General features: G+C 40.2%; 1 protein-coding gene across 1 annotated transcript; it reads left to right on the top strand.

Annotated features, from left to right (window-relative positions):
* Nucleotides 1-636: 636 nt before the first annotated feature.
* On the top strand, nucleotides 637-25,540 carry PUS7 (pseudouridine synthase 7). Its single transcript, XM_063134169.1, has 16 exons — nucleotides 637-752; nucleotides 3,315-3,714; nucleotides 5,204-5,288; nucleotides 5,410-5,511; nucleotides 6,934-7,078; nucleotides 11,945-12,056; nucleotides 12,650-12,727; nucleotides 13,063-13,191; nucleotides 15,541-15,666; nucleotides 17,025-17,086; nucleotides 18,218-18,378; nucleotides 19,574-19,700; nucleotides 20,573-20,674; nucleotides 22,528-22,657; nucleotides 23,387-23,478; nucleotides 24,673-25,540. The coding sequence occupies exons 2-16, from the start codon at nucleotides 3,344-3,346 to the stop codon at nucleotides 24,807-24,809; spliced, it is 1,959 nt and encodes a 652-aa protein (XP_062990239.1). The 5' UTR covers nucleotides 637-752; nucleotides 3,315-3,343; the 3' UTR covers nucleotides 24,810-25,540.
* Nucleotides 25,541-25,807: the final 267 nt, after the last annotated feature.

Here is a 25,807-nt window from a genome sequence, read left to right as displayed (position 1 = left end):
TGTTAGCCAAATTATGCCCTCTCTGTCTTATAGCATTCTAAAAACAGTAACTCTAGGAGCAGGTACAAGCCTCCCTGTAATTCGAACATTGGTTTTGATGGTGGGCTTTCTTTCTCGCGTGCTAACAGGTTTCCAAAACCATGATGACAGTGGTTAAAGAGTAAGGTTCCTCACCCCACCCACCTTTTCAATGCAGCCTCGGGTGGGTGAAGCGGGGATTCTAATCAGCCCTGAAGGCTGCAAACAGAAAAACGGGCAGCACCAGCAATGCAGTTGCAAAGTATTGTCAGCTTAATGCACGGAGAAATAGCAAGGCTGGGAACAGATGAATTAGCAGAGGCAGAACTCAGACCCGCGAATCCGGATCGCAGGCAGAGCAACTTCGCTGAAGCGCCACCTAATCCGTATGCCGCCTCAGTATAATGCAGCAACTGCATCGGCTCTGCACAGCGCAGGAATTCAGGGAGGTGCTGGCAGGCTGGGAGATAATAATAATAAAAAAGACAACCAGCGCTACCTGCAGGAGCTTTGCCCGACGCGCAGGGAGAACGTCATGCGCTTTTTCGCATGCCCCGGAACAGCCTTGGTTGCTCCCAGCCTGCTGAAGGAGAGAGGCAGAGAGACCGCCCCTTCCCTCTCTTCCACCCCTGGCCCTTAGGCCGTGGAACAAGCTGGGCACGTGTGCTGCGAGGTTGGCAGTGGCCGCCGCCTGCTCCTCGCTTCTCTTTGCAGGGGAAAAGATCGGGCGTGGGGTAAGTGCTTTCGGCCAGCGCCCTTGCAGATGCCGCCGCCACAGGAAGGGAAGGCGCCACGCCGCCCCCTAGCCACTAGAAAGCCCCCCTCGTCGGCAGATCGCCACCCCAACCTCCCGTGATTGGATTAATCTTATTGAAGCTAAAGACCCGCCTTCCCCCTCCCCCACTTCCCGAAGCTTCAACATTTTGGGGGAGACCCTTTCCCCCTCCCCCCCGCCTAGCTTCTTCGGTCACCCTTGACGTGATTCTGTGACTGCCTTAAAATATAGGTCAGGAGTGGCCATCTCCGATTCGAAATGGGTCTATGGAAAATTTGAGTGTCAGAGTTGGGGCGGGCGAGGGACACCCTTTATGTTTTGTTGTGGGATGGCTGCGTCCTGCATACTCTAATAGGTCTTATAGAAGGAAGTGGGTGTATTTGGTACTGTACGAACTTCGACGTATAACTATTATGAAGCCCGCAATCCTATGCGTATTTGGACCAAAAAAGTCCTACAACTCCCAGCATTTCCCAGTCAGCAATGCAGCCTGGGGAATGCTGGGAGTTGTAGGATCTTTTTTCTGTCTAAACATCCGTAGGATTGCGCCCTAAAGCATATTTGTAAGGCTCTTACACAGCTCTGTAACTCAGGTAAAAGTTGTCAAACGTATATTAGTTTCTGCTATTGTGTGGTATAGAAATATAATAAATAAATAGAAATATAGTTTTTTTACTCTGGTGTTGGGTGGAATACAAATAAAAATAACACTGTTAAGGGTGAATATTTGCAGTGCCTCCTTTCTTATGTGCATTGGGAAAGCTGTTTTGCCATGTATATTGTCTTCATGCATGAGGGAAATACCTCCACCCCCACCTCACCTCACCCCAACGTAGATACATTATCATATGTACAGCAGCCCTTAAGTTCTGAGAATTACAGAGATAGAGGCCTTAGCTAGACCTAAGGTTTATCCCGGGATCATCCCGGGGTCGTCCCTGCCTGTTCCCAGGATATCCTGTGTGTCATTTACATGAACAGGGATGACCTCGGGACGATCCTGGGATAAACCTTAGGTCTAGCTAAGGCCAGAATCTGGCTGATGGAAGAACCCCTTCCTGCTACTTTAAATGATAAAAACAATAATTTTTAAAACTGTTTATTTATTTATTTAAAACATTTATATCCCACCCTATGTCAATAAGACCTCAGGGCGGCGTACTGATATAAGCATACAGTATAAAAACAGTAAATATACACAGCTAAAAACAAACCATAAATCAAGTTAAAACAATATATAATTTAAAAGCAGTAAAACTATTAAACTGTTAAAGAAGAAGGGGGAGAACAGCAAAGTGTTTGTTCTTCTGGGGTAAGTTCTTTTGTTGTGGAAGCGTATTTGTAAACCATTGATCAGTGTTAGCATATTAGGGAGCTGTCTAAACACTGTCAAAGCCCGACAGTGGCTACGAATTGGCGTTGCGGCAGATAAATGATTCAGTGCCACTATGGGGCAAATTGATGAAGCTGCACAGATAAAAAGTTGGGGACTAACTCCAATTTTTTATGCTGGAGCAAGGCCACTGTGTTTTTTCCGCCATCTACCCTTGCTCCTGTGTCACTCATGTGGGGGGAGGTGTTTCTAGGTGAATGATGACTGATGATTGGTTGCTGGAAGGTGGGCAGGAGGTGAACCTGGCAAGCCAAATGGCCACTTGAAAGCCTAGTCTGCCTCCTGACATCAAGATTTGCTGCCACCACACCACAGCAGTGAAAGCGCAGGGTGTAGCAGTGATGTGGCAGCAACCCAACGCCATGAAGATACCCCCTATGACTGCCCTGTTACTTAATATTTTCTTGCTCTTCTTCAAAGTCCTTAATTTTCCACCTTTGCCTGACCCAAGAGGGGAGGTTGAAACTGTTTCTGTGAAAGTGAGTTGGCAGTATTGTCTCCAGCAAGTATAAGTAAGTTCACTCACCCGTTTTCTTCTCAGGTAGTCTTGTTCACTCTCTTCTGGTATATTGGAGGGCACGCTGTAGGTGAATGCTGAAAGTTATGGGGGAAAGGCAGTAGATTCTCTTGGGTATTTCTTTATGTATTTAATAGATTTATATGCTGCAGTCTATATTTAAAAATAAAAAGGGGAAAATGAACTTGAGAAGCAAAAAAAAATCAAACCCTTTTGTGCAAGTGTGGAAATATTGTTGAAAAAATGAAGACAGGAGCAAAAAAATAATATATTCTTCAGGAAAGGAAAGCTAAGTCTTCTCGGTCCACTTATCACATGGTAAAACTATTCCTGTGCTGTACCACTTTGGACTGTGGATTGAAAATTCTGCCCATAGAAATGAGCTCAACAGAAAATAGAATAAAAGTTGCATTCATCTGCAACTAAACAAGAGTGTGAATGTTACTACCTGGGCCACCTCATGAAATATGGTTTCTTTCTTTTTCTAAATGCATTTCTTTTTGTTAGGAGGTTTAAATATTTCACAGGGGCAACACATAACCATGTAAAAGTATGGGAAATCCCTTTATAGTGTTAAATTGTGTCATTTCCCCCCACTCACCCTTTTGCAGGACTTTACAAACATCTCTATCCTTTAAAAATGGAAGCAGTGGAAATGGATAATGTATTCCTGAAGCGTCCTCATTCTAAGGATGATGAGGCTAATGTGGATGAAACTAAAAGGCAGAAGGTCTTGGAAGAACCACTGAAAGGGAGGGAGAATGCTGATTGTAAGGTTGAAGCTGAGGCGGAGCAGACTGTGAAACCTGTGCTTGAAGGCTCAAATAAGGAAAAAGTCCTGAATGAGGAAAGTGCAGAACAAGATGATGAAGAAGAACTGGAAGAAAGTGATGGAGAAGGAGAAACAGAGAGCTTTGCAGACATGATGAAACATGGGTTGACCGAGATAGATGTTGGCATAAGAAAATTTGTTAGTTCCCACAAGGGCTTTTCTGGAATATTAAAAGAGAGGTAACTCCTAACATATTACTTTTCAACTGTATGGATTTGGCTTGATGCTATAAATGGTGCTGGTTCAGCTGAAAAGGGGTCTTGTGCCTGAAAAGAGGTGCAGAAGTAGCTAGCTCCATCCTGCTTGCCACCATTTATGCATACTATGATCCTAACCACGTTCTCTTGGTAATGAGGGCCAAAACAGACATTACTTTAAATCTGTATCTAACAGCGGCATCTCTTTTTCATTTTTACATTAGAGTAGGTACAGTTCCCCCAATCTGGATCTTAAAAGCTCCCTAATCCTAAGGCTACAGTTCTGATGCAGATTGGGAGAAAGTTGTAGCTGCTAGATACTGATTTAAAGTAATAACCGTCTTGGCCCTGAGTCCCGTTGATTTTGATGGGACTTGATACCAAAGAAGGATGCCTATGGCTGCAGAACCAACTCTCATTATCCCCCCTCAGACTCACCTCTTGTGTGAAACTTTTGGTTTAACCCCTTAGTCTGGGGTGGGTGGGGCATGTGGCCCTCCAAATGTTGGTGGACTGTTCCTCCTATCAGCTCTAATCAGCATAGGCAATGGTGAGGGATGATGGGAGTTGTAGTCCAACAGCTGGAGGGCCACATGTTTCTGAGGTTGTAGTTCTGTGCACACTTACTTGGGGCTAAGATCCATTGTGCTTGGAAGGACTTCTGAGTAAACATGCTTAGGACTGCATCACACAACTCTCAGGCCCACTCCAGATGCCTCACTGGCTCCTCGTAAATTGGGGACTCTCCTTGTGAATGTTTGCTTCTTCCCATTCTTCCTCCTCCTGCAGCAATTCCTTCCCTCTCTTTCCTTTTCAGCAAAAGCCTGGTTATCATGCTGTGTGTACACCTGTGCAAACCATGGTTCCTTTATAAAGCAGAGTTTGAAATCGGCTTTAGATAGTTTTGGGAGGTGGAGTTATGAGGGAACCTGTTTTTTGTTAAACATGGTTTTGGTTGAAGCACATGTAAGGTACATGGCAGGGAGGGGGAAATAACAGAGCCAGTGTGGTATAGTGGTTAGAGTGTTGGACTGAGACTCGGGAGATCTGGGTTTTAGTCCTCACTCAGCCAGGAAGCTCCCTGGGTGACTTTGGGCCAGTCACTGATTCTCAGCCTAACCTACCCCACTGGATTGTTGTGAGGATAAAATGGAGAAGACAAGCACCATGTCAGTTGCCCTGGGTTCCTTGCAAGAGAAAAAAAAGTCAGGATATAAATGATGTTGTGTGTTCCCATTTTTGTGAACCGCCCAGAGAGCTTCAGCTATTGGGCGGTATAAAAATGTAATAAATAATAATAATAATAATTCATGGTAATAAATAAGAATAACTCTGAGAGGAGAAGAGGGAACATACCCCAGACTGGCTTCCGATTTGTAAATGTTATGGTGTAAAAGTGCTGATAAACTAAGTCTTTTGTTAGACATTTTGTAGCGCTCTCTATTGACTGATTTGCCTTGTCTCCTACTAGATATTCAGATTTTGTTGTTCATGAAATAGGAAAAGATGGACATACCATCCATTTAGATGATTTCTCTGTGCCAGTGGACGATGAGGTAAGTTTTCTTTGCGTAGCTTCCATAATTAAGTGGACGGTCTAATTAAAGTCTTCAACGAAGGATTAGTGTACATTTTGATTTGGATTTATATGTTGCTGCATTTTAATAAATTTATTAGGATCCTTCTGAAGAGAACTTTACCGTGTTGTCGGCTGAAGACAAACAGCGCTTAGAAGAACTCCAGCTGTTTAAAAATAAAGAAGGCAGTGTTTCCATTGAGGTAAATTGACAAACTAATGTTGGGGGAGGGGGGAACTGCACGTAGGAGTAGGGTTTTTGTCCTTGGAAATACACCCTCCTCTTAGCTTAAATGCTAATTTGAGTGTTATATTCGTTGTTCTTTGTATTGGCCCCCTGATTATTTTGATTATGCAAATAGGATTAAATCATCGTCTCCTCTGTTAGAAGAATTGATTTTCCACTTTTAAAAAAAGTTTGTGGGGTAGAGAAATTTGGCTGTTTTTACCATCCTGATTGTGAACAAAATAATTCAGATTTTGAGCGTAAGCCTACATTTGGACTGTACTACTACAGATTGCAAGGAGGATTAGAATGCTCTTATATATATTTAAGAGTTCCCTGTACATAGCAAACATGCATGTCATGGAGAAAGGCTCTAACATGGCTTTCTCCTCGACATAATTGCTTTTTAAAAAACTGTGCAGGGATTTTTTATTTATTTATTTGTATAAGGGAGCATGCAATTGTGAGCCCTGCCTGCAGTCTAAAGTGGTACAGTCCTCATCTGCTGTTTGTGAGAATTAGACCTTGCATTTCAATAGGAAAGTTGACATGCGGAGAGATGGTTTTCCCATGTTAAGAAATTTATTTTGCTTGTGTCTTAAGCATAGGTTGTTTCTCCAGCAAATAACTATTTAAACTAGAGAGTGCCAACTGATATACCAGTATTATAAACATGATATTGGACTGGTTTGTCAGGGATGATTCACTGTTGTTTGTGTATGCCAGTGCTTTTTAGAGTGTGTTTAATCCATGTACAATATGGTCAGCACTTATGAAAAAGACTAAACAGAATATCACCTACTAAAATGCTATGTGTATTATTCATATACTGTTACTACTTTTCAAGTTCTAAAATTGCAAATGTGAAATGTATTAAACCACTTGCGCTACCTAGATTTTTCAAACCAAAGTACCATAGGTGATACCGTGATAATACATGCATATATGTTGTGAATGCCACCCAAAGTCTCTTTCTCAATTTTCTGGCTGTGTATTCAGAGCTCAGCCTCTTTATGGGAAAAGTTAGGAACCCATGAATGGTCGCTAATTCTCAGGAAACACTTGGATGTTTTGTTTTCTATTAAAGCGAGATAGCTATGTCACAGTTTGGTTGCCAGTCCCTTCTGAAACTGTCACAGGAAGCATATCTGTGCAGTTTGGTGTTCGATGATGCTGTGTCAAGCAGAAGCCTAGCCATCCCTTTTATTGGACGGAGCGGGGAGCACTAAGATGGAGGTGACTTGACAACTCAGTCCTGGATTTGCTTCAGAATTTCTATATCTAGTTTTCAAGTTCAAAAGGTATCTTTGGCATATGAAGACAAATGGTGATAATCAAAAGTTTTTACTTTGTTTTTGTTTTTTTTTGTTTTTTTTTTGGTGCCTATGTTGCTGTTTAGGTAATTGATGACACGAAAGAGAAAAGAAAAGTTATACACCAGGCTGTAAAAGCTTTGTTTCCAGGATTAGAGACTAAAACGGAGGATCGGGATGGGAAAAGATACATCATTGCTTATCACGTAGCTGGGAAAAAGGCACTTGCAAGTGAGTTTGACAATTGCTGGTACTTGAAACCTGTAAAATAAAGTGGCTCTGAGATGAAAATCTGTCTAATTCGTCAAAGCCTGTGTCAACTAGGTATTGAATGTGAAGGGGGGCTTTGTTAGTTTGAATTTCCCAGGACACTGGGAAATCTTGAAAGGCATTAAAATCCCTGTATATTTTCTTGCTTAGTGTGCACAGCCAATGTAATCAATTTTTTATAATGCTATGGTTGAAATGTCCATAATCAAGTAACTGTCTTGTTATAAGCAGAACTGTCAATACATCATTATGTGGTGGGAAATGGTGATGCTTTAATATAAGTTTTCACACAAAGGGAGGTAAAATAGGGATATTTGTAGTTTTAGAACAAAGATTTAGGGTGAATTCAATATTTTCTTTTGGCATATTGTGGCATATTGTTATGTTTGCAGTTTTAAACTCCGGACATGTAGTAAATTTGTACAAATCAAATTAAAAAGAAGTTAAAGGGATTGTGTGTTTAGTCTATGCAGTACTGTATGGAATTCGATATCATATATACAGTATCAAGTGTTTGTACTGAAGTAACTTTTATTCATGTCCGGGTATACACAGAAGCAGTTGACCTTAGCTTGACCTTGGAACAAGCTAAGGTTTGTTCCAAGCCTTAGCTAGACCTAAGGTTTATCCCAAGATCGTCCCGGGGTCATCCCTGTTCATGTAAATGACACACGGGATCCTGGGAGCAGGCAGGGATGGCCCCAGGATAAACCTTAGGTCTAGCTAAGGCCCCAGTGTTCATGGAAGTGTGCCCAAAAGAGTATCATCCTATGGCAACTGAACACCTTTACTACAGGTGTTCTAAAGTGCTTAACTATGAAGTGGTCAGTAAGTTGGTAGACATATGTACAATTGTTGAGTTCTGTGCCCAGTGTATCAACATACCCATCAACTTACAGGACCACTTTGTGCATCAGACACAGTGGGGTCCAGCTATTGAAATCTTTCTTCACAAATTTGTCTAAAAGGAAGCTAATTTCAAGCTCAGGAACATCTGGTATTGGTTTAAAGCACAAATGTTCACAAGAATCATCCTAGATAAGTTATCTACGCCCCTTGCAGGAAAAGATGGGGTGAAACCTCACCTGACTTATTTATTTATTTATTTATTACTTTTCTATACCGCCCAATAGCCGGAGCTCTCTGGGCGGTTCACAAAAATTTGACTTCTTGCTTTTAAGTATACAGGTGTAAGAGACTGATTACATGAAATATATTAATCAAAACGCCTCCCAGAGCGGCTTTCATAGACCCTGTTCAGAGGACGCGCTAAGCTGCAGTGGTTAAGCATTTTGAGCTAAACATTATGGCTTAGCATGTGGTGTGAATCATTCCTAACCATGGTAGCTATATAACCATGATTTAAATATGCTTACTAACCATTTACTGCAAAAGGGTTAGCAGCCTAACCATGGCTTAGCGTGTTGTCTGAGCAGGCTCATACAGTCAGTAAAAACAAGACAGTTTCTGTCCACAGCCTTACAATCTAAAAGTCATGGCACAAAATGGGGAAAAGGGAAGAGGGGAGAAAAAAGCAAATTCAGGCACTAATTCTTAAAGTTACAGAGTTTTTTTAATGGCCTGCTGTCATGAAAACCATTGAGTAAGAGGAGTGGACTGATGGACCTGGTCTTTCGGCAGATTTGACAGAGTGGCCCTACTTTCCTTTTTTCCATCTGCTACAGCCCGATGGAATTTGTCTACCAAACACCCAAAGCAGAAGGCCATTTTAATTTGCTAGCCTCTTTGCTTAAATGAGCAAGTGTTTTACACACCACGATCGTTGATGCCTTAGCAAAAAGGAGAGGTGGGGGAAACCCAGTGCCACGTGTCAGTAAATGGAATCAGGATTTTATTCAGAGATTTTCTGTCTGGTCTTGAGCTTTCACTATTTATGATTGAGGTAGTAAGGTCTCTCTTTTCCCTTTACTGGTCTGGGTCTTCCATGGTAGTGTACCTGACATTTTCCCCAACCTATGCTAAGTTTGACCAGAAAAAATGCCCTAGACTGCTCTTTGTGCCTTTAGCAGCAACTTGATCTACAGCAGTCAGTAAGTAATGTTTATCTCCATGCTGCAAAAACATTTTATCTGCTGATTTAACAGCAGCTTTATCTATAGCTAAGGCAGAACTATAGGGGCTGGTAAAACTACTTGACAATCCCAGTTTATGCTGGCCTGTGGTCTTGGAATAACAATATTGTTGCTCTGTACAGTGTCCTGCTTCCTTGCTGAGCTTTAAAAATGCAATCTTGCAGCTTCAACTATATCTTTATTGCTTATTCCATTTGATATGATTGACAACATGATACTAAAGAAGTGGTGAAAAATGTAATTGTATATTGCACTGAATATGTATAAAGGTGATCCTTGTTTGCATGCATTGTGCATGGAGTATGCATGTTTACAGGGAAAAAATGAATTTTCAAACCATGCTCTCCATCTTCCCTTGCACACAACTGTTGGAGAAAAATTGCATGTGTTAGCTTAGGTGTTACGATGCTATAAAACTTCAAGCAGTAGTTTTCAAATATTTGTATATTTTCCCATGTGCATCTTAGTGAATTAGGATGTATGTGGTTCAATGCATATATACCAATTTCCTCATGTGGAAGGCAGTGACTCGATTTGCATGTCATGGCGGCAAATCATAGATTATTTAACCCATGAGTCGCAGGAATGCTCACCATCTGCAAGCTACTTCTGGTTTCTGTAAACCATCTCTGTGATAGCCTGATCTGAGGTTATGACCATGACATGTGAACCCGGACTGATGGCTTGTTTGGGAGCTAATCAACCCAGCAGTTGTCCCGTAATTTATTATTGGTTTAACCGATGAGTTGTTTCGCCTCTAAACAACCTATTAGTGTGAGATCGCACATCGCACTGACAATCTCTGATTGGAGAATGTTTACAAAAATTGGAAGCGGCTCACATGCGGAACACATCCCACAATTTGCTGCTGTGGTGTGTGAACTGGCCCGCTGTTGCAAGACCAGTGTATCTTGTACTGGTGGGGGAAGGAAAGGATCCATACTTCAACACTTGAATCCCAGTTAATTAGGCTGTCTTGAATTTGAACTGAAATTAGAAGGCTCTTCTGTCCTAAACACATTGAACACTTAATAATAACCTTTGTTTATTGGTTCTCTGTGTTGCTGCCCTCAGTGTAGTTCGTTGCGTGTATAAATATAAACCTTCCATTTGTTCACTTACTCCTCTGCACGATTCCATTGCATAGTTGTCTAAATAGATGTCAGTCGCCACATTAACTGTTGAATGCTCCAGACATCTACAGCGTATAAACCATAAACTTGCATGTTCCCATCTGAAGCACTTTGATACCTTAAAAATAAATAAGATAAAAACATTGCTCTCTTATGCTCTTTATCCTATGCATATGAACAGAGGTCAGAACTTCAACAGGTAAGAGATGTTGGCATTTCATGTTAGGAGAAAATGAAATGCCAATCCAATTGAAAATAATTCAAACCACCTAAATAGTGAAGAAATTGAAGAAAGTAACAGAAATAGATATAGGTGCAGCCCAATCCTTTCCGCATTTACCCAGGAGTAAGCCCACCTCACTCATTGGGATTTACTTCTAAGTAAGCATGCAATTAAACATAAGCAATCAGCTGCAGTTTGAGAATTAAGTTAGCACTAAGATTTCTACGTGACAAATATGATCCTTGTCATAATTTTAATATAGAAAGCCTCTTTGATATTGAGAATTCCATGTGCCCATGCTTCCTGTTTTTCACAAAGCAGCTAAACCAAAGTAATGTGGAATTAATCTCAAGTAGTCCCACTCTGCTTCTTTGTGGCTCACACTAGATGTTCATCATTACCACACTCCTACCATTTTCTCAATATAAAATGTCCATCTTTACACTTGATACAAGAGAAAACAAAAAAAATGTTGGGGAGGAAGTTCAAAGCCGTAAGGATCTATTTGCTTCTAAAATTAACGCTTCACATTTCTGCCCAGTCCTTAACTATGGTGTAAATACACAAATACTCACTATAATTAACCAGGATTGAGAAAAGGCATATCTTCTATCATCCCAAGATGAATCACTGTTGCCATCTCTTACTTAATAGCTTAGCTCTTATTTGGGATGTTTTATTTTGGTTTAGGCTGAGTGAAAGGTAATGGGTGAGTTCACATGGAATACCAAACCATAATTTGTCATGGTAGGAATGAGCCTGGTGCTTGCATGCTTCTGCCACCCTTCCATACTTAGCCTTATTATTTAGGGTTGCCAAAACTAGGAAGGAGGGAGCATGTAAGTATGCAGATCCGGGTTTGGCATTATGTGTGAAACAACCTAGGCCCTTGTTGAAAGCCACCCAGTGAACTTCATTGTTCAATGGGGATTTGAAACTGACTTTCTTACATCCAATCGCAATAAATGGAGTATCCGGCATGAAGAATAGTCACTGCATCAATAAACCATGTATTTGCCCTAAGAGTATCCAGTATAATGATAATTTTTCATTGGTGAGAGTCTTCCTCCTGACATTGCTGTGTTCAGACAAACTATAATGGCCTTTATTTTCAGAAGGTGACAGTTTCTTTTGCCCACTGCTGTTTTGCGAGAGGAGAACGTTGCATTGTGGTAGCACTCTTAAGTGTCGTAACATACTGCAAAGAAACTGCTGACAAGTATTGTGTTTTCCTGAATAAAAAAGTGAGCCTGAAATATTTCTTCCTCTTCAGAATGGAGGGCCAGTGTACAAATGATAGTTTGCAAAACTTAATAACACAAAATATACTCATTTTCAGACTTTAATACTTTTTGTGTTTAATATTTTGTTTTTAAAGATGCAAGAAAACATTCTTGGCCAAAATCCAGGGGAAGTTATTGCCACTTCGTATTATACAAAGAAAATAAGGATACCATGGATGCAATCAATGTACTATCAAAATTTTTAAGGTGTGTTCATTTTTCGCCCTTGGGGAGAGCGTATTAAATTTGAGAAATGTTTTTCTAGGAGATGGTAGAGATACTCTGCTTTGTAATAGTTTGAGCAATATTGCAGCATGTTGAGAGTAGCATGACTGTTTTGAAGTGCTCAATTTGAAAATAATTTGTGAACTATGTATAAACGTTTGTAGTGTTTTGACATAGTGGATTGCTAAGACTGAGAGGTTCCATTTCATACGTTGGAGGCATCCCTCATTTGCAGAAAAGAATGAGGAGTTGTCTCTCTCTCTTTCTCTCCCCCCCCCCCCGGTGTGTGTGCGCGTGAGAGAGAGGGAAGGAGGGAGATGTGTGGAATCTAAACATAGTTTAGTCAACTCTCTTGCACAAAAGTGGCATATTATCGTCTGGTAAGCCTCATATAGCAATACGATTGGATTAGTATATTGAATAATATGCATTAGGATCAAATTTCTACTTTGGCTATCTTTAGAAGATCTAGTCCTGAATCTGGTCTTGTCTGAAAAGTTTTCTTTGTACAAATGTAATAACTGTTTTTTTGTTTTTGTTTTACATGACCTGTTTTCTCTTTTCTTTTTTAAAAGAGTTAAGCCGAACATCTTTTCCTACATGGGGACGAAAGACAAAAGGGCTATTACAGTTCAAGAGATTGCTGTTCTAAAGTATGTAAAAACAGGGCAATTTTTAAATACTTGGCAGTCTGATTGAAATATTTAATTCCATAAAACACTCAACCAAGTATTGCATACAAGATGAAATACTTGGACGATATTCCAGGCTCTAAACTAGGGACACGGGTGTTAAAAGATGTAATGAAGTGGCTGCCGTGAATCATAATAAGATTTCTTGTATTTCTTAATTCACCATCATATGCTTGCCAAGCTGAGCTGCATGACATCAAAACTGGGCCACTGTAACTTTAACCAATTGTTTTCCCTCTGCTGTGACCCTGTTTCTTTTGAACTCCTTCCCCCCCCCGCCCCTTTCCCTTATGTAGGATTACTGCTCAACGCCTGGCTCACTTAAATAAGTGCCTGATGAATTTCAAACTTGGAAACTTCAGTTACAAGAACTACCCCCTGAAATTGGGAGAATTGCAAGGAAATAATTTCACAGTGGTTCTCAGGTAAAGGTGCTGCGATCCAAGACTGTACTACAAATCTGTGCTTATAGTTAGAAACTGTTGGACTGTGAAAAGTGGAATAACTCCCTCTCTCTCCAATACAATGTTTGGCTTTCTTCTTCTACGCCCAGGATATAACTGAAATGAAACCAAACAGAGGTGATTAGGGTGGTATAATGTGCAAGATGCTCAGTTATCCCTTAATGTTAGGAATATCCCAGATCTGAATGTAGTCTTTAAACTGCCTGGATTGGATTCAGATTAGGGTTGTTGCACTTGGATCTCATTGTTTTCAGTAGATTTAACCAATGATTAACTTTTGACATTGATTTCAATGTGACCTAAGTGCGATTAGCAGCCTGGATGCAGCCCTCTGTCTTTAATGCACTCTCTGCATTATTCCTGCAGAGTATCTTTTTTTTAAAAAAATCATGCCTTCTATTCCTTCTGGATTTTCCAGCAGCTTTATCTAATGGCTGCTAAAGGCCCTTGTGAGGGCAGTGTTTGCAAGTCTGTACACTATTGCTGTGCAGCTATGGAATCTAGTACCTTGCACAGGATTTGGCATCTTGAGAATTTTAGGGCGCAGTTTATAGGAATAACTCTGGGCTCATCTATGCCAAGCAGGATATTCCACTATGAAAGCGGTATATAAAAGGCAGGAGCCACACTACTGCTTTATAGCGGTATTGAAGTGCACTTCAGGATCTCCACTACTGCTTTATAGTGGTAATGAAGTGCACTGACAACTGTTGGGGCCCATGACACATCTACACCAAGCAGGATATTCCACTATGAAAGTGGTATGATAGCGGTATATAAAAGGCAGGAGCTACACTACTGCTTTATAGCGGTATTGAAGCGCACTGCAAGATCTACACTACTTCTTTAGAGTTGTACTGAAGTGCACTGACAACTGTTGGGTCCCATGTCACATCTACACCAAGCAGGATATAACACTATGAAAGTGGTATGAAAGCAGTATATGGTATTTGCCATGGGTCCCAACAATTGGCAGTGCACATCCATACCACTGTAAAGCAGTAGTGTGGCTCCTGCCTTTTATATATTATTATTTTTTTGAGTGAGGGAGGAAGCAGCAGCCAGGCACCTCTCCACCGTGCCTGGGTCCAGCTCCAGCTGAGAGCCCCCTCCCTCCTGCTACCAACTGTCTCTGCAGAGGCCACCAGTGAGGGAGGAAGCAGCAGCCAGGCACCTCTCCACCGTGCTTGGGTCCAGCTCCAGCTGAGAGCCCCCTCCCTCCTGCTGTCAACTGTAACTGCTGAACTTTGCAACTAAGATTGTAGTGCCTGAATTTGCTTTCCTTTTCCCCCTCCTCCTCCTCCCTCCCATTCCCCTTTCCTTTTGTGTCATGTCTTTTAGATTGTAAGCCTGTGGGCAGGGACTGTCAAGAAATACTTTTGTAAGCCGCCGTGAGAGCCTTTTTTGGCTGAATGGCGGCATAAAAATCCATAAATAAACCGCTTTCATACCATTTTCATAGTGGAATGTCTGCTTGGTGTAGATGAGCCCTCTGAGGCTTCTGATCCTCCAGTGCATGGCAGGAGGACTGACAGAGGGAATCTCTCCCTCTCTGTCATCTCTCCCTACATGTTTCACTGGGCAGGCTTTTTAGCTCATCTAGCACTGGCACTTCAGACAGGGAGGGAAGGAGGCTGGCAGAGGCTCAGGATAACTCCTGTCCTGGCCTCTTCAGTCTCCTCCCCATCCACTGGAACACCCCTTTTCTTCCTCTCGAAGGTTGAGTTTCTGACCTCGGAGAACAGCTGGTTCTTTCCATTTTGGCTGCGAGGGAGAGGGGTGGATATCCGATTCCCCCTTCCAAGTTCAAAGCACTGTCTCCAACCTCAGAGAGGGAAATCCCTAGTACCCTATTGCCCATCAGACAATGTCTAGGGTTCATAGGATTGCTCTCTTAGTTTTGTTTTTTAAGCAAGTATCACTCCTTTATAGCTGAGGGAAGGGGGCTTGAAAATATCTTGTGAGATGCTAGCGTCGGGCTGAGAAGAATGGGTCTAGTCACAACAACTCTTTTTAACTTCTGAAAATGAAACTTGTTTTTTTATTTCCTATGCATATTTCCTTAGAAGTAAGTTACATTGATGGAAGTGTGGCTTATTCCTAAATAAGTATATAAGAAAGTATGTCTAATTATGCACACACATGTGGAAGTAAGCTTTCTTGAACATAGTGGGGCTTAGTTCTGAATAAATATGCTTAAGATTGTACTGTGTATAAAGTAATTATTTATGGCTTTTATCTTTCACATTCTTAACAGAGTGTGTGCGTGTCTGTTCCCGCCCTTCTTACATTTTTTTTTATTTTGATCAGAAATATAACAGGAACTGATGATCAGGTTCAACAAGCCATGCAGTCTCTCAGGGAAATTGGATTCATTAACTACTATGGAATGCAAAGATTTGGAACCACAGCTATTCCTACATATCAAGTTGGAAGGTGCGCTGCTTTTATTTTGCACATATAAAAGCACTTCAAAGTCCACTGAATAAGAATTTTGGGCCTGGCAAATACGGCACCAAATTCCAGATCAGTCCTTTTCTCTCAAGGTGGCCTTGGACAAGTCTCTGTTTCGCAGCTTCAGCTCTGTGACAGAAATGCTTAATAATAGTCTTATAGTCTATTGTGGGGAAATTTAGGTGATGAAGACTGAAGTATAAAACTTTATCCACTAAAAGTTCTAAATAGATTTTAAAATGTTGTTTTATATGAATGGCCTGTCTTTCCTCCTATGGCTTTATATCAACTATGTTCCTAGTTAGCCAGGTTGTGCCTGTGGAAATCTGACATTCTCTCTTCAGCAGAGGACCTACTTAGTTCTCATTGTGCTAAATTTAGAGGGAAATTATCTGTGTTTCTGTCCTAGTTTGTGTGTGCATGTATATTTCTGTTACGATTTTAATATTATACATTGCCCTGTGTGCCATGGTAGAGTAGAACTTTGGACATTAGATTAAAAGAAATTCAGGTTAATAGGATTTGAGCACTCTTACCTTTCTCAGGAGGCCTGATAGGAGCAGAATCCTTTGAGCAGCAGCAGTCCCTGTTGTCATAGTGTGGTGTAGTGGCTAGAGTGTCGGACTGGGAGTTGGGAGATCCGGGTTCTAGTCCCCATTCAGCCATGGAAACCCACTGGGTGACTTTGGGCCAATCACACACTCTCAACCCAATCCACCTTACAGGGTTGTTGTTGTGAGGATAAAATGGAGAGGAGGATAATGTACGCCGCCTTAGGTTCCTTGCAGGAAAAAAAGGTGGGATATAAATGCAATAATAAATAAAATAAATAATAAATAGATCAGCCTCTGTCCAGAACCACAGGCTTGCCTAATTGGGTACTGGCAGGTGGGGTTCTTGAGGTATTCCCAAGGCTTTGCCATATCTCTCTGAACATCAGACATTAGATACTTGAACTGCAATCCTATATACACTTCCGTGGAAATAAGTCTCATTGAATTTAGTGATTCTTACTTCTGCATAGGCATGTATATGACTGCACTGTAAAGTGTCCCGGTCCAGAAATGTTACATATATAATGTGTTGGTCTTTCAGAAGCTACATCCTTTTGCTTCTTAATGGGGCTGACTATCCAATAATAACATTTTAAAAATATTATGGACGTAAGTCCTGTTGATATCAGTAAAAAAACCAACAACTTTATAGTGTGGAACTAGGATTGCAGCCTAGAGCACTTGTATTTGCTGGTTTAAGTGATACTGTAACTTGCCTTGGTAAATTCTTAGGGATGTATACTTCTGATAAAGCAGTATTAAGTAAACGTTCTTTTACATTTTTAGAGCTATTCTACAGAATAATTGGAATGAAGTCATGGATTTAATACTAAGACCACGTCCTGGAGGCAAGTATTAAAATATTTTTATATATGGCAGTCGTTATTTCAAACTCCAGTTTCATTGAGCTATATACATATTCATTTGCATCAGCTACCAGCCATTGCAATTGATATATACAAAATACAAATATTCAACTAAACAGATAAAATTACTGAATTAAAGATTAAAACAAATTAAGACTCAAAGCACCATAAGAGGACTTTATTTTAATAGCAGCTGCTAAAAATGTATTGTCACCAGATTTTCAGAAGAATGCCCTGGGAGAGATATTAATAGTGGAGTACTTAACTCTTCCTGCAAATATATATAGAACAAACAAAATAGAAATATGTGAGTTAATGACCTGGTCTGGGTGCAAGGATAAGCCAAAGTTATTTAGGATTTCTGCTTATTGGGAATGGGTAGGTGTGCTGGTACATACTGCCCTATTGCACCCACCTGGTTCCTCCTGCCAGCAGGAGCAGCTAAAATTTAGCTGCTCAACAAACCAGGAAGCTTCTGTCTGTGGTTTGTTTAGTATTGCATCCGAACCAGGATTCCTGGCTTGTTCCTCCCCTAACAAGATGGAATCTTAAGCCATGGTAGCACAGATCCAACCTGGTGCCCTCCAAATGTTGTGGACTGCAGGTTCCAGGATTCCTGAGCTCTGCCCTGTTGGCAAGCGCTGATGGGAGTTGGTCCAAAACTTCAATTCCCATGTGGGCACCAGTTTAGGGAAAGCTGGCATAGACAGTAATCTTCAAAATTCAGCTTGGGAGAAAACGGGTTTTAAGGACAAGCATGCTGGTTTATGGTTTACAAGGAAGGTGCAGTCCTCAGACAACATATCTTGTGATATAGCTAGTGACCAGGTTTATTGTGTATAATCATAGGTAAAAATAGATTGACAGTGGTTTTGATGGAAATAAATACTGGGTAAGTCAGTGTAATGAGGGGCGTTTGCCCCTGCCTCAGGAAATTAGCTAAAATAGAACAAAGTTTTGAAACTGGTTGAGAATGATTTCGTGTTGTGGGTACCATTGATTTAGATCTGTGCTTATTTGCTTTTGTGTTTATATTATTCTTTTTCAAAACTCACGCACTGCTCTTTGTTTGTAGTTAAAAGTGCTTAACTTTTATGCAAATGATTGTTGCAGCTGAAAAGGGATACTTAGTAAAATGCCGAGAGGAGTGGGCAAAAACTAAAGATCCAGCCGCAGCGCTCAGAAAACTGCCTGTGAAAAGGTGTGTGGAAGGACAGTTGCTTCGGGGACTTTCAAAGTATGGACTGAAGAATATAGTCTCTGCGTTTGGCATTGTGAGTGTGAAGTGGCATTTATTTTGTGGTGATGGGCTGAAGGCCCTCTCTGAGCTCCAAGCAGGTCAGAAAGTACTTTGGCCAGTGAGAGTAAAGTCAAATGTCTGGTGAATGATAAAGGGTGCCCTGAAGCATTTTTCCTAGAAATATCCTGCCTTACAAAATGAAAGTATGTATTTTGAGTGCCCCAAACTGAATCCCACAGATTCTCTTGCAGAGGTGGGCAACTTGCTGCCCTCCAGATCTTTTGGCCTACAACTCCCATGATCCCTCACCATCGGCTATTCTGGCTAGGGCTGATGGGCATTGTAGGCCAATACCTCTGGAGAGCCACAGTTACCCTCTTCTGCTCCAATGACTGTGGAGATGGAGGGAGGGAAGCAGGCAGGGGAAGAAACTAGGCATCAGCTTTTGCTACAGCAAGGATGTAGACTCTTCCCCCCCCTCCACCGCAAGGCCATCTCACACCAACTGTCTTATGAGAAGGAAGAGGAAAGAGAGCGGCAAGTGGTTGAAGAAGACACCAAGCGCCTGCTCTAGTGGGACAGTAGCCTCCCCCGTCCACTGGGCCGTTTCCAGACTGCTTTTGTTTTGTTTTATGTGTATGGCTTTTTAATGTTTTCATTGCATTGTGAAGACTTCAGCTGAGAAGCAGGATACAAATCTCCTAAATAAATTCATAGATTTGCCAGTAATACACCTATGAGTGTATGAAATTTTGTATGGAGAGAAAAATCTTTTTCTAGAAACAATTGTCCCGCTTCTATTAAAACATAACTAGCAGTTGGAGTGGGGCTACTTGGTGGCTGGTCCCAGACCAAGGGAACTCCTTGCCAAGAGAGGCCCCGTCAGTTTCCATCTCTGAACTTCCACCAACGGGCAAAGACATTTTTCTTTAGACAAGCCTTTGGCCCATACATTAACTTGTAAATATGTTGTAATTAGTTTTAACGGTGTTTTTTAATTGATGTTTTTACCTGCTTTGCTTTTATGGTTTTTTTAACTTCGTATTTTATTGCTATATTGCATTTTATTATATCGGCATTCGTACTGTTAACCAGCTTCAGCACCGTTTGGTTGAAAAGTGAGATACAAATGTAACAAATTAATAAATGAAGTAGTCATTAAGATGAAGTGTAACGAGATGATGGATAAAGGCAATTACTGGTTGAATGACCTTTTTTTCTGTCTATAGATACCAAGAAATAATCGTTTGATGTATATTCATAGCTATCAGAGTTATGTGTGGAATAACATGGTGAGCAAAAGAATAGAAGAATATGGACTTAGAGCTGCACCAGGAGATCTTGTACTAAAAGGAGGTAAAATTTCAACATGCTTCATGTCAGGAAGTACAGCAGATAGTCCACAAAGCATTTTGATGTAGCTTGTTGGCTTGTTACTTGAAACAAGTGATGAGTGAGCTCCCCCACTATCCCTCGTCCCATAAATGGCATTATATTTGGCAAATCAAACTTGATTTTTGTAAAATAAGAAAGCTTGGGTTTTCTGTACCCCAATTCTGGATTTGCACCCTTATTGTGCTCTTGGGGATCTCATTGGGAGTGTGGTGGAATCTAAAGGATTCCCCTATCCTATGAGCCCTGTTCCCTTCCCACTTACTTATCTGGAGGTGGCAGCAAGATCTTTCTGCTGGTAGTTTTTCATAGGGACTAGTGCCCTGAGAGAATTACCTGACCCATGGGACAGTGCTGTTAGCAACATGGAAAAGATGCTGTGCATAGAGGCCTCTGGTGAGATATTGCCTCCACTGCTAAGGAAAGTGAGTGAGGGAAAAAAGAAAGCTTTGGGAGTCTGCAGGAGGGAGGTGCAGGCTTCAGGAAGAAAGAAGCGAGTTATTTGTCTCAGCTACACTCTGACATAGATTTGCAGATATATCTGCATAGATTGCAGTCTCTTGAAATTGCACAATGATTATAATTGGGTGCAGGACAGAATAGCGCCTGTAGTCAAGCTCTAGTCTGTTCTATGCAAACTTTTCTGCTAACCAGGCTGCCCAGTCCTTAATTTACATGGTGTTGAAACTGTTCATCCTTTTCCTTTTGCTTCTTTTTAAAGAACTCCTAAAGATAGCATTCAGGGGATGTTTCTGGAAGAAGATTTCTCAAAAGGAAATGGTTAAGATGATTGGGAAACCTATATATTACTAGAAAATGTCCCTTTGAATTTTTAGGTACAGCTGTTTATATCGAAGAAGCAGAAGTTAACAATTATACCATCCATGATGTTGTGATGCCATTGCCTGGTTTTGATGTTATCTATCCAAGGCATAAAAGTAAGAACTCATTTAAAATCAAAAGTTGATGATATGTGCATAACTGAATTCGCTGCACCAGCTCATAAGTGCTTGGGATGAACGTAATGGTGTCTACACAAAAGTGACAGAGCTCTTTCTTTTATGATAAAAAGATATTATATTTAAATATCCACAGGAAAAAAGGGGGAAGACGAGTGGAGCAAATTGTTAGGCAATGTAACTATGGAGTTAAGATATTTATTAAAAGATATTTATTTATTTATTTATTACATTTCTATACCACACAATAGCCAAACCTCACAACAATTAAAACCACAAAATAGAGCATAAAATACAATATAAAATTTAAAAGTTTACTACAGTATAAAATAAAATCAGAATAAAACTTAGAATAAAACAGTATAAAAATAGTATAATACTATTCTTAGTATCAGAATAAAACGCAGAGATTTAAAATACAATAACAGATTTAAAACAACAGACCTAAAAGATGCAGATTCTTCAATATCATATATACATTATATTTTAAAAAAATCTTGACTAAAGCTGTAATCTTTTACAAGCTTGACAGTAAAACCCATTTAGTTCAGAGGGTCTTGAATCTTACCTTAATATACGTAGGACTGAAAGACATCTATTTTTGCCTTTCTGGAATTTATCTACAACCATAAGTCTAATAAATATGGCTGTACGTTAATGAGAATTAGGATCAAAGGTAATGTAGTCCAACCAAATTTATGGGATGATATTTCAGCCATTAACTACTGTTTCCTAACTCATTGTTGCTGTTATTTATTACATTTTTATACTGCCCAATAGCCGAAGCTCTCTGGGCGGTTCACAAAAATTAAAACCATTAGGAACATAATAAAACATCTAACAAGCTAAAAACCCAAATACAAAATGTAATATAAAAAGCACAACCAGGATAAAACCACACAGCAGAAATTGATATAGGATTAAAATACAGAATTAAAACAGCAAAGTTTAAATTTAGATGTTAAAATACTGAGAAAATAAAAAATAAAAATACTTTTACTAGGCCAACCTAAAGATCAACCAAAAATTGTGTAAGTTTTTGAGAATCCCAAATCTCTTCATCAGGCAAGGTGTTATAAAAGGTGGGGGCGGGTGGAGAGGGAGGAAGTGACTAGATGATGAAGGCACATTGGCCCAGTTTGCACAATGAAACAACTTAAGGTTAGTTAACGGTGGCCCCGTTCAGAAGACATCTTAAACCATGGCTTTAACCATGGTGGTTAAGCCAGAAAGCCAGGCTGTGCTCAGAAGACACCTTAAACCATGGCTTTAACCACAGTGAATAAGGCTTTCTGGCTTAACCGCCATGATTAAAGCCATGGTTTAAGGTGTCTTCTGAACCCGGTCCGGCTTTCTGGTTTAACCACCATGGTTAAAGCTGTGGTGTCTTCTGAATGGGGCCCATGACTTGTTTGGGAGTGAGCATGCTGGCTCCTGCCTGCTTCTGGTGAGAATCTGGAAATCTGGGGTTATCGAGGGGGCCTGTACAGCAGATGGCCAAGGGCAGGTTTCCCACATGTGCCCTGTGTAGACATTTGTGTGCCTGTGTGTTTGGAGCAAATGTAGCACCTGAAGAATGCTCCTCTAGTGCTCTAGTTTACTTATGCAGCAGAATACTTTGTGAACATGTATGCATTTGAGTAGAAAATCAATTTTCAACTTAAAACTGAATATTTAATAGGATAGTAGACAAAACCGTTTACACCTTTGAGTTACATTTCAGTGTTACAGGTGAGATGTTTGAACAGACCAAAGAGGGTGAAGTTAAATTGTTTACAACTGGTTGTTCTAAATGCCATGTCATACTTAATTATATGTCCTCCTTATGGTAGTTGGGGAAGCCTACAAGGAAATGTTAGCTGTGGACAATCTGGACATCAATAACATGAAACATAAAATTCGAGACTATTCATTATCTGGAGCATACAGAAAGATTATTATCCGGCCTCAGAATGTGAGCTGGTAAGTAACCTGTACAGAGTATAATGGCCAAAGAAGCATGCAGTTATGTGTACTCGGGGGAGCTTTCAATTTGTGTTGTAGCTTGCAAGACACAAGGCCTATTACTGTTCTTCAGTTTATTGTGAATATAGAAGTTCCAAGTCTAAAGGGGAGTCTCATACATTGTAGAAATGAAGCTTAGAGTTTAGTCTTGGTGGAAAGAAAATGACATGTCCTCATAGTTAAGGAAAGTAGGATTTAGGTGAAAGACTAGAGAAAATCCCACTGGAATCAAGTAAGGATGGGTAGCATTGTAGTCTTGAAGCGTACATGCTTTGCATGATAACATGCTGCAGTCCTCAAGCCTCAGTTTGGGGATCCATTTTCCTAACTATTATTTTATTTTATTTATTATATTTTTATCCCGCCTGTTTACCTCCATGGTACCCAAGGTGGTGTACATAATCCTCCTTTTCTGCATTTTATCCTCACAACAACAACATTATGAGGTAGGTTGTGCTGAGAGTCTGTGACTAGCCCAAATTGATCCAGTGAGCTTTCATGACTGAGTGGGTACTAGAACCCGGATCTCCTGACTCCCAGTTCAACACTCTAGCCACTACACCACACTTTACACAATAGTATCCTGGAATGATGGAATCTTGTACAGTAATCTTTTTTCTAAGTTTGGTATATAGTTCTCATAATTGCTGGACACATTATAAATCTCATTTTGTATTTTTTATAAAGGGAGCTGGTTGTATACGATGACCCTAAAATTCCATTATTTACTACTGACTTGGATAAAATGGAAGGAAAACCCCCTGCAGTTCTTGCTACAGGTAAGCATTTAAAATGTTTTGGTGTACTTCATACACATATGTATTATGACATCTGAGTTGTGTATGTCTTTGTTCTGATAATGCCTACAAATTGAATTGGTTTGTGCTAAGTTTTGTACATACTTGTTGGGCTTAAAGCTTTCAACAAAACAATCACATATTAAATTATCAAATAATAGGCCAAGTTAACTGGAAATGGCTTCCTAGAAACAAATACTGTGACAGAGGTGAGTGTGTGAGTTAGCTAATTGAGGGAATCTGAAGAATTGCTGGTTGAGGTAAGGTTGCTGCTGAAATGCACCTCCATTTGAGAAAGAGATTGAGGGGAGCCCCTCAATGCTTTGCCACCGTACCCCTTTCTGAAACAGTTGCCCTGGGATAGTGACAAGAACTGGAGGTACCTTGGTCAGATTTGATCCCATGGTTGCCAACATAAAGACAAAGAAACAAAAATAGACGTGAGCAGCAACTGATTTTAGGGGTGCCAGACCTTGCTTGCAGACTGTTGGGGTTTTTTTATGCAATGAAGCTGAGGTGCTGGGCACTTCCCTCTACTTGGCCATTCAAGTGGCCCTTCAGTAAACCTAGTTGTTGAACAGGGCTTAATGGGAATGTGTGGTGCATCTACTTCACTTAAATCTATGTCACCTGAACTCACATAAACAACAGAGGAGAAGGGAATGTGGGTGCATCTTAAGTTTCTTCCAGGAGTGGTGAGCTATTGTAGGAAGGTGTGAATTCCTTTAATGGTAACCTTCAGAGAGCAACAGCTCTCTCCTTCTTCCCATTCCCTGCTCCAATCTCAGGTATACAGTCCTACTCAGGAGATCAGATTCTGGGCAGCAATTTGTACCCTGGGTTTAGCTGGGTGAACCGATCATGGAATTCCTGCAGGTGGAATTTGCATTTATCTGCAAAAGTCCTTCCAACCTCCATTTTGTGTCTTGGTTTGAATAATTAAGCTGGGGATAGTTTTGCTATTTAAAGGCTTATAGGCATCACCTTCGATGTGACTTGAGATCCTTAAAAACAGGTTGAGAGATCCTATAGGAAGGAACTAGCAGTACAATCTAGTGCATGTTTGCCATTAAGGTATTGGGGAGTGGTATAAACAACTGATAAAAATTATCACTAATTGATTCTATTCTGCTTTGGGGACCTTTCCCCCTCTAATCATTGATTTCTTTACAACAGAAGGCAAATTCAAGGCTCTTAAGATGGAGTTCTCCCTTCCACCATCTACTTATGCGACAATGGCCATCCGAGAAGTGCTAAAAATGGACACAAGCATAAAAAACCAGACACAGTTAAATACAATATGGTTACGTTGATGATCTTTTGCAGTGATTGGATCAATGTTTTAACATGAAATTCGTTTCTAAATTACTAGTTTTATCCAGGTACTTTCTAATTAAAAATTGTATTTTTGTATTAGCTTAAAGAATATAATTTCAGATTTGTTGTAAAGTGGTGTTTGAAAAAATGTAACTTTGTTTTTAAAAGATCTGAGCAAATATGGTGCTTGAGCTGTTTGAAGAGTGCGACTTTACTAGCTTGCAAGAAAATGGGATAACTTTGTTAGTAATTTCAGATCCTCAGAAGTATGTAAAAAGTGTTTTCTCAGATATGATAGTAAACATGTCTTCACGAGTTTGGATGAAAATTGGTTGCAAGCATGCCTAATTCTGCATTTCAGGAAAACTAGAATAGAGTACAAATGAATGTATAATTATATCCAGTGAACAGATGTATTTAGCCTTAAGAGTGCTGATAGGATCTGCGTTCATAACAAAATGAGCTGTGTTGGCAAAATGTTCATGTCTCTATGTGATGTAAACATATACAGCTGCTTTTATTTGAGCTGTAATTTTATTAAACTTTGTTGTCCATTTTTTGCAACCTGTTTCAACTTGTAAAGAAGCAAACAAACCATGTAAGGGTTTGTATCCTTAACAAATGTTGTTTAGCTCCAACATTTATGGTTTGTCTATTGCTGGCAATGGGCGAACTAGGAAAATCTGTATCCTGGCATGACAGGATTAAATAGCCTTTCTGAATTTGACAGTTGTGTTATGTGTTCATTTATTTTTATTTTTGAAATGAAACAAATATTTTGCACTACGTGGAAATATCTATTGTCCTCTTCTGTTCTAATGCTCATCACCTCTACCCATATTTCTTCAATATTACTTAGTAAAATCTATATTAATACATATGAAGATGTGACAAATGCATATGCTTTTTGTTTATACAGAATACTCCATAAATCCATTTCCGTCAATCGTTCACCACAGATGGCAAAAACAAAGGCTTCTGTTTTAAAACATGT

This window comes from Elgaria multicarinata, chromosome 9 (assembly GCF_023053635.1).
Source record: "Elgaria multicarinata webbii isolate HBS135686 ecotype San Diego chromosome 9, rElgMul1.1.pri, whole genome shotgun sequence".
Classification (NCBI taxonomy): domain Eukaryota; kingdom Metazoa; phylum Chordata; class Lepidosauria; order Squamata; family Anguidae; genus Elgaria; species Elgaria multicarinata.
The sequence above is the reverse complement of the archived record's forward strand: the minus strand, read 5'-3'. Positions and strand labels throughout refer to the sequence as shown.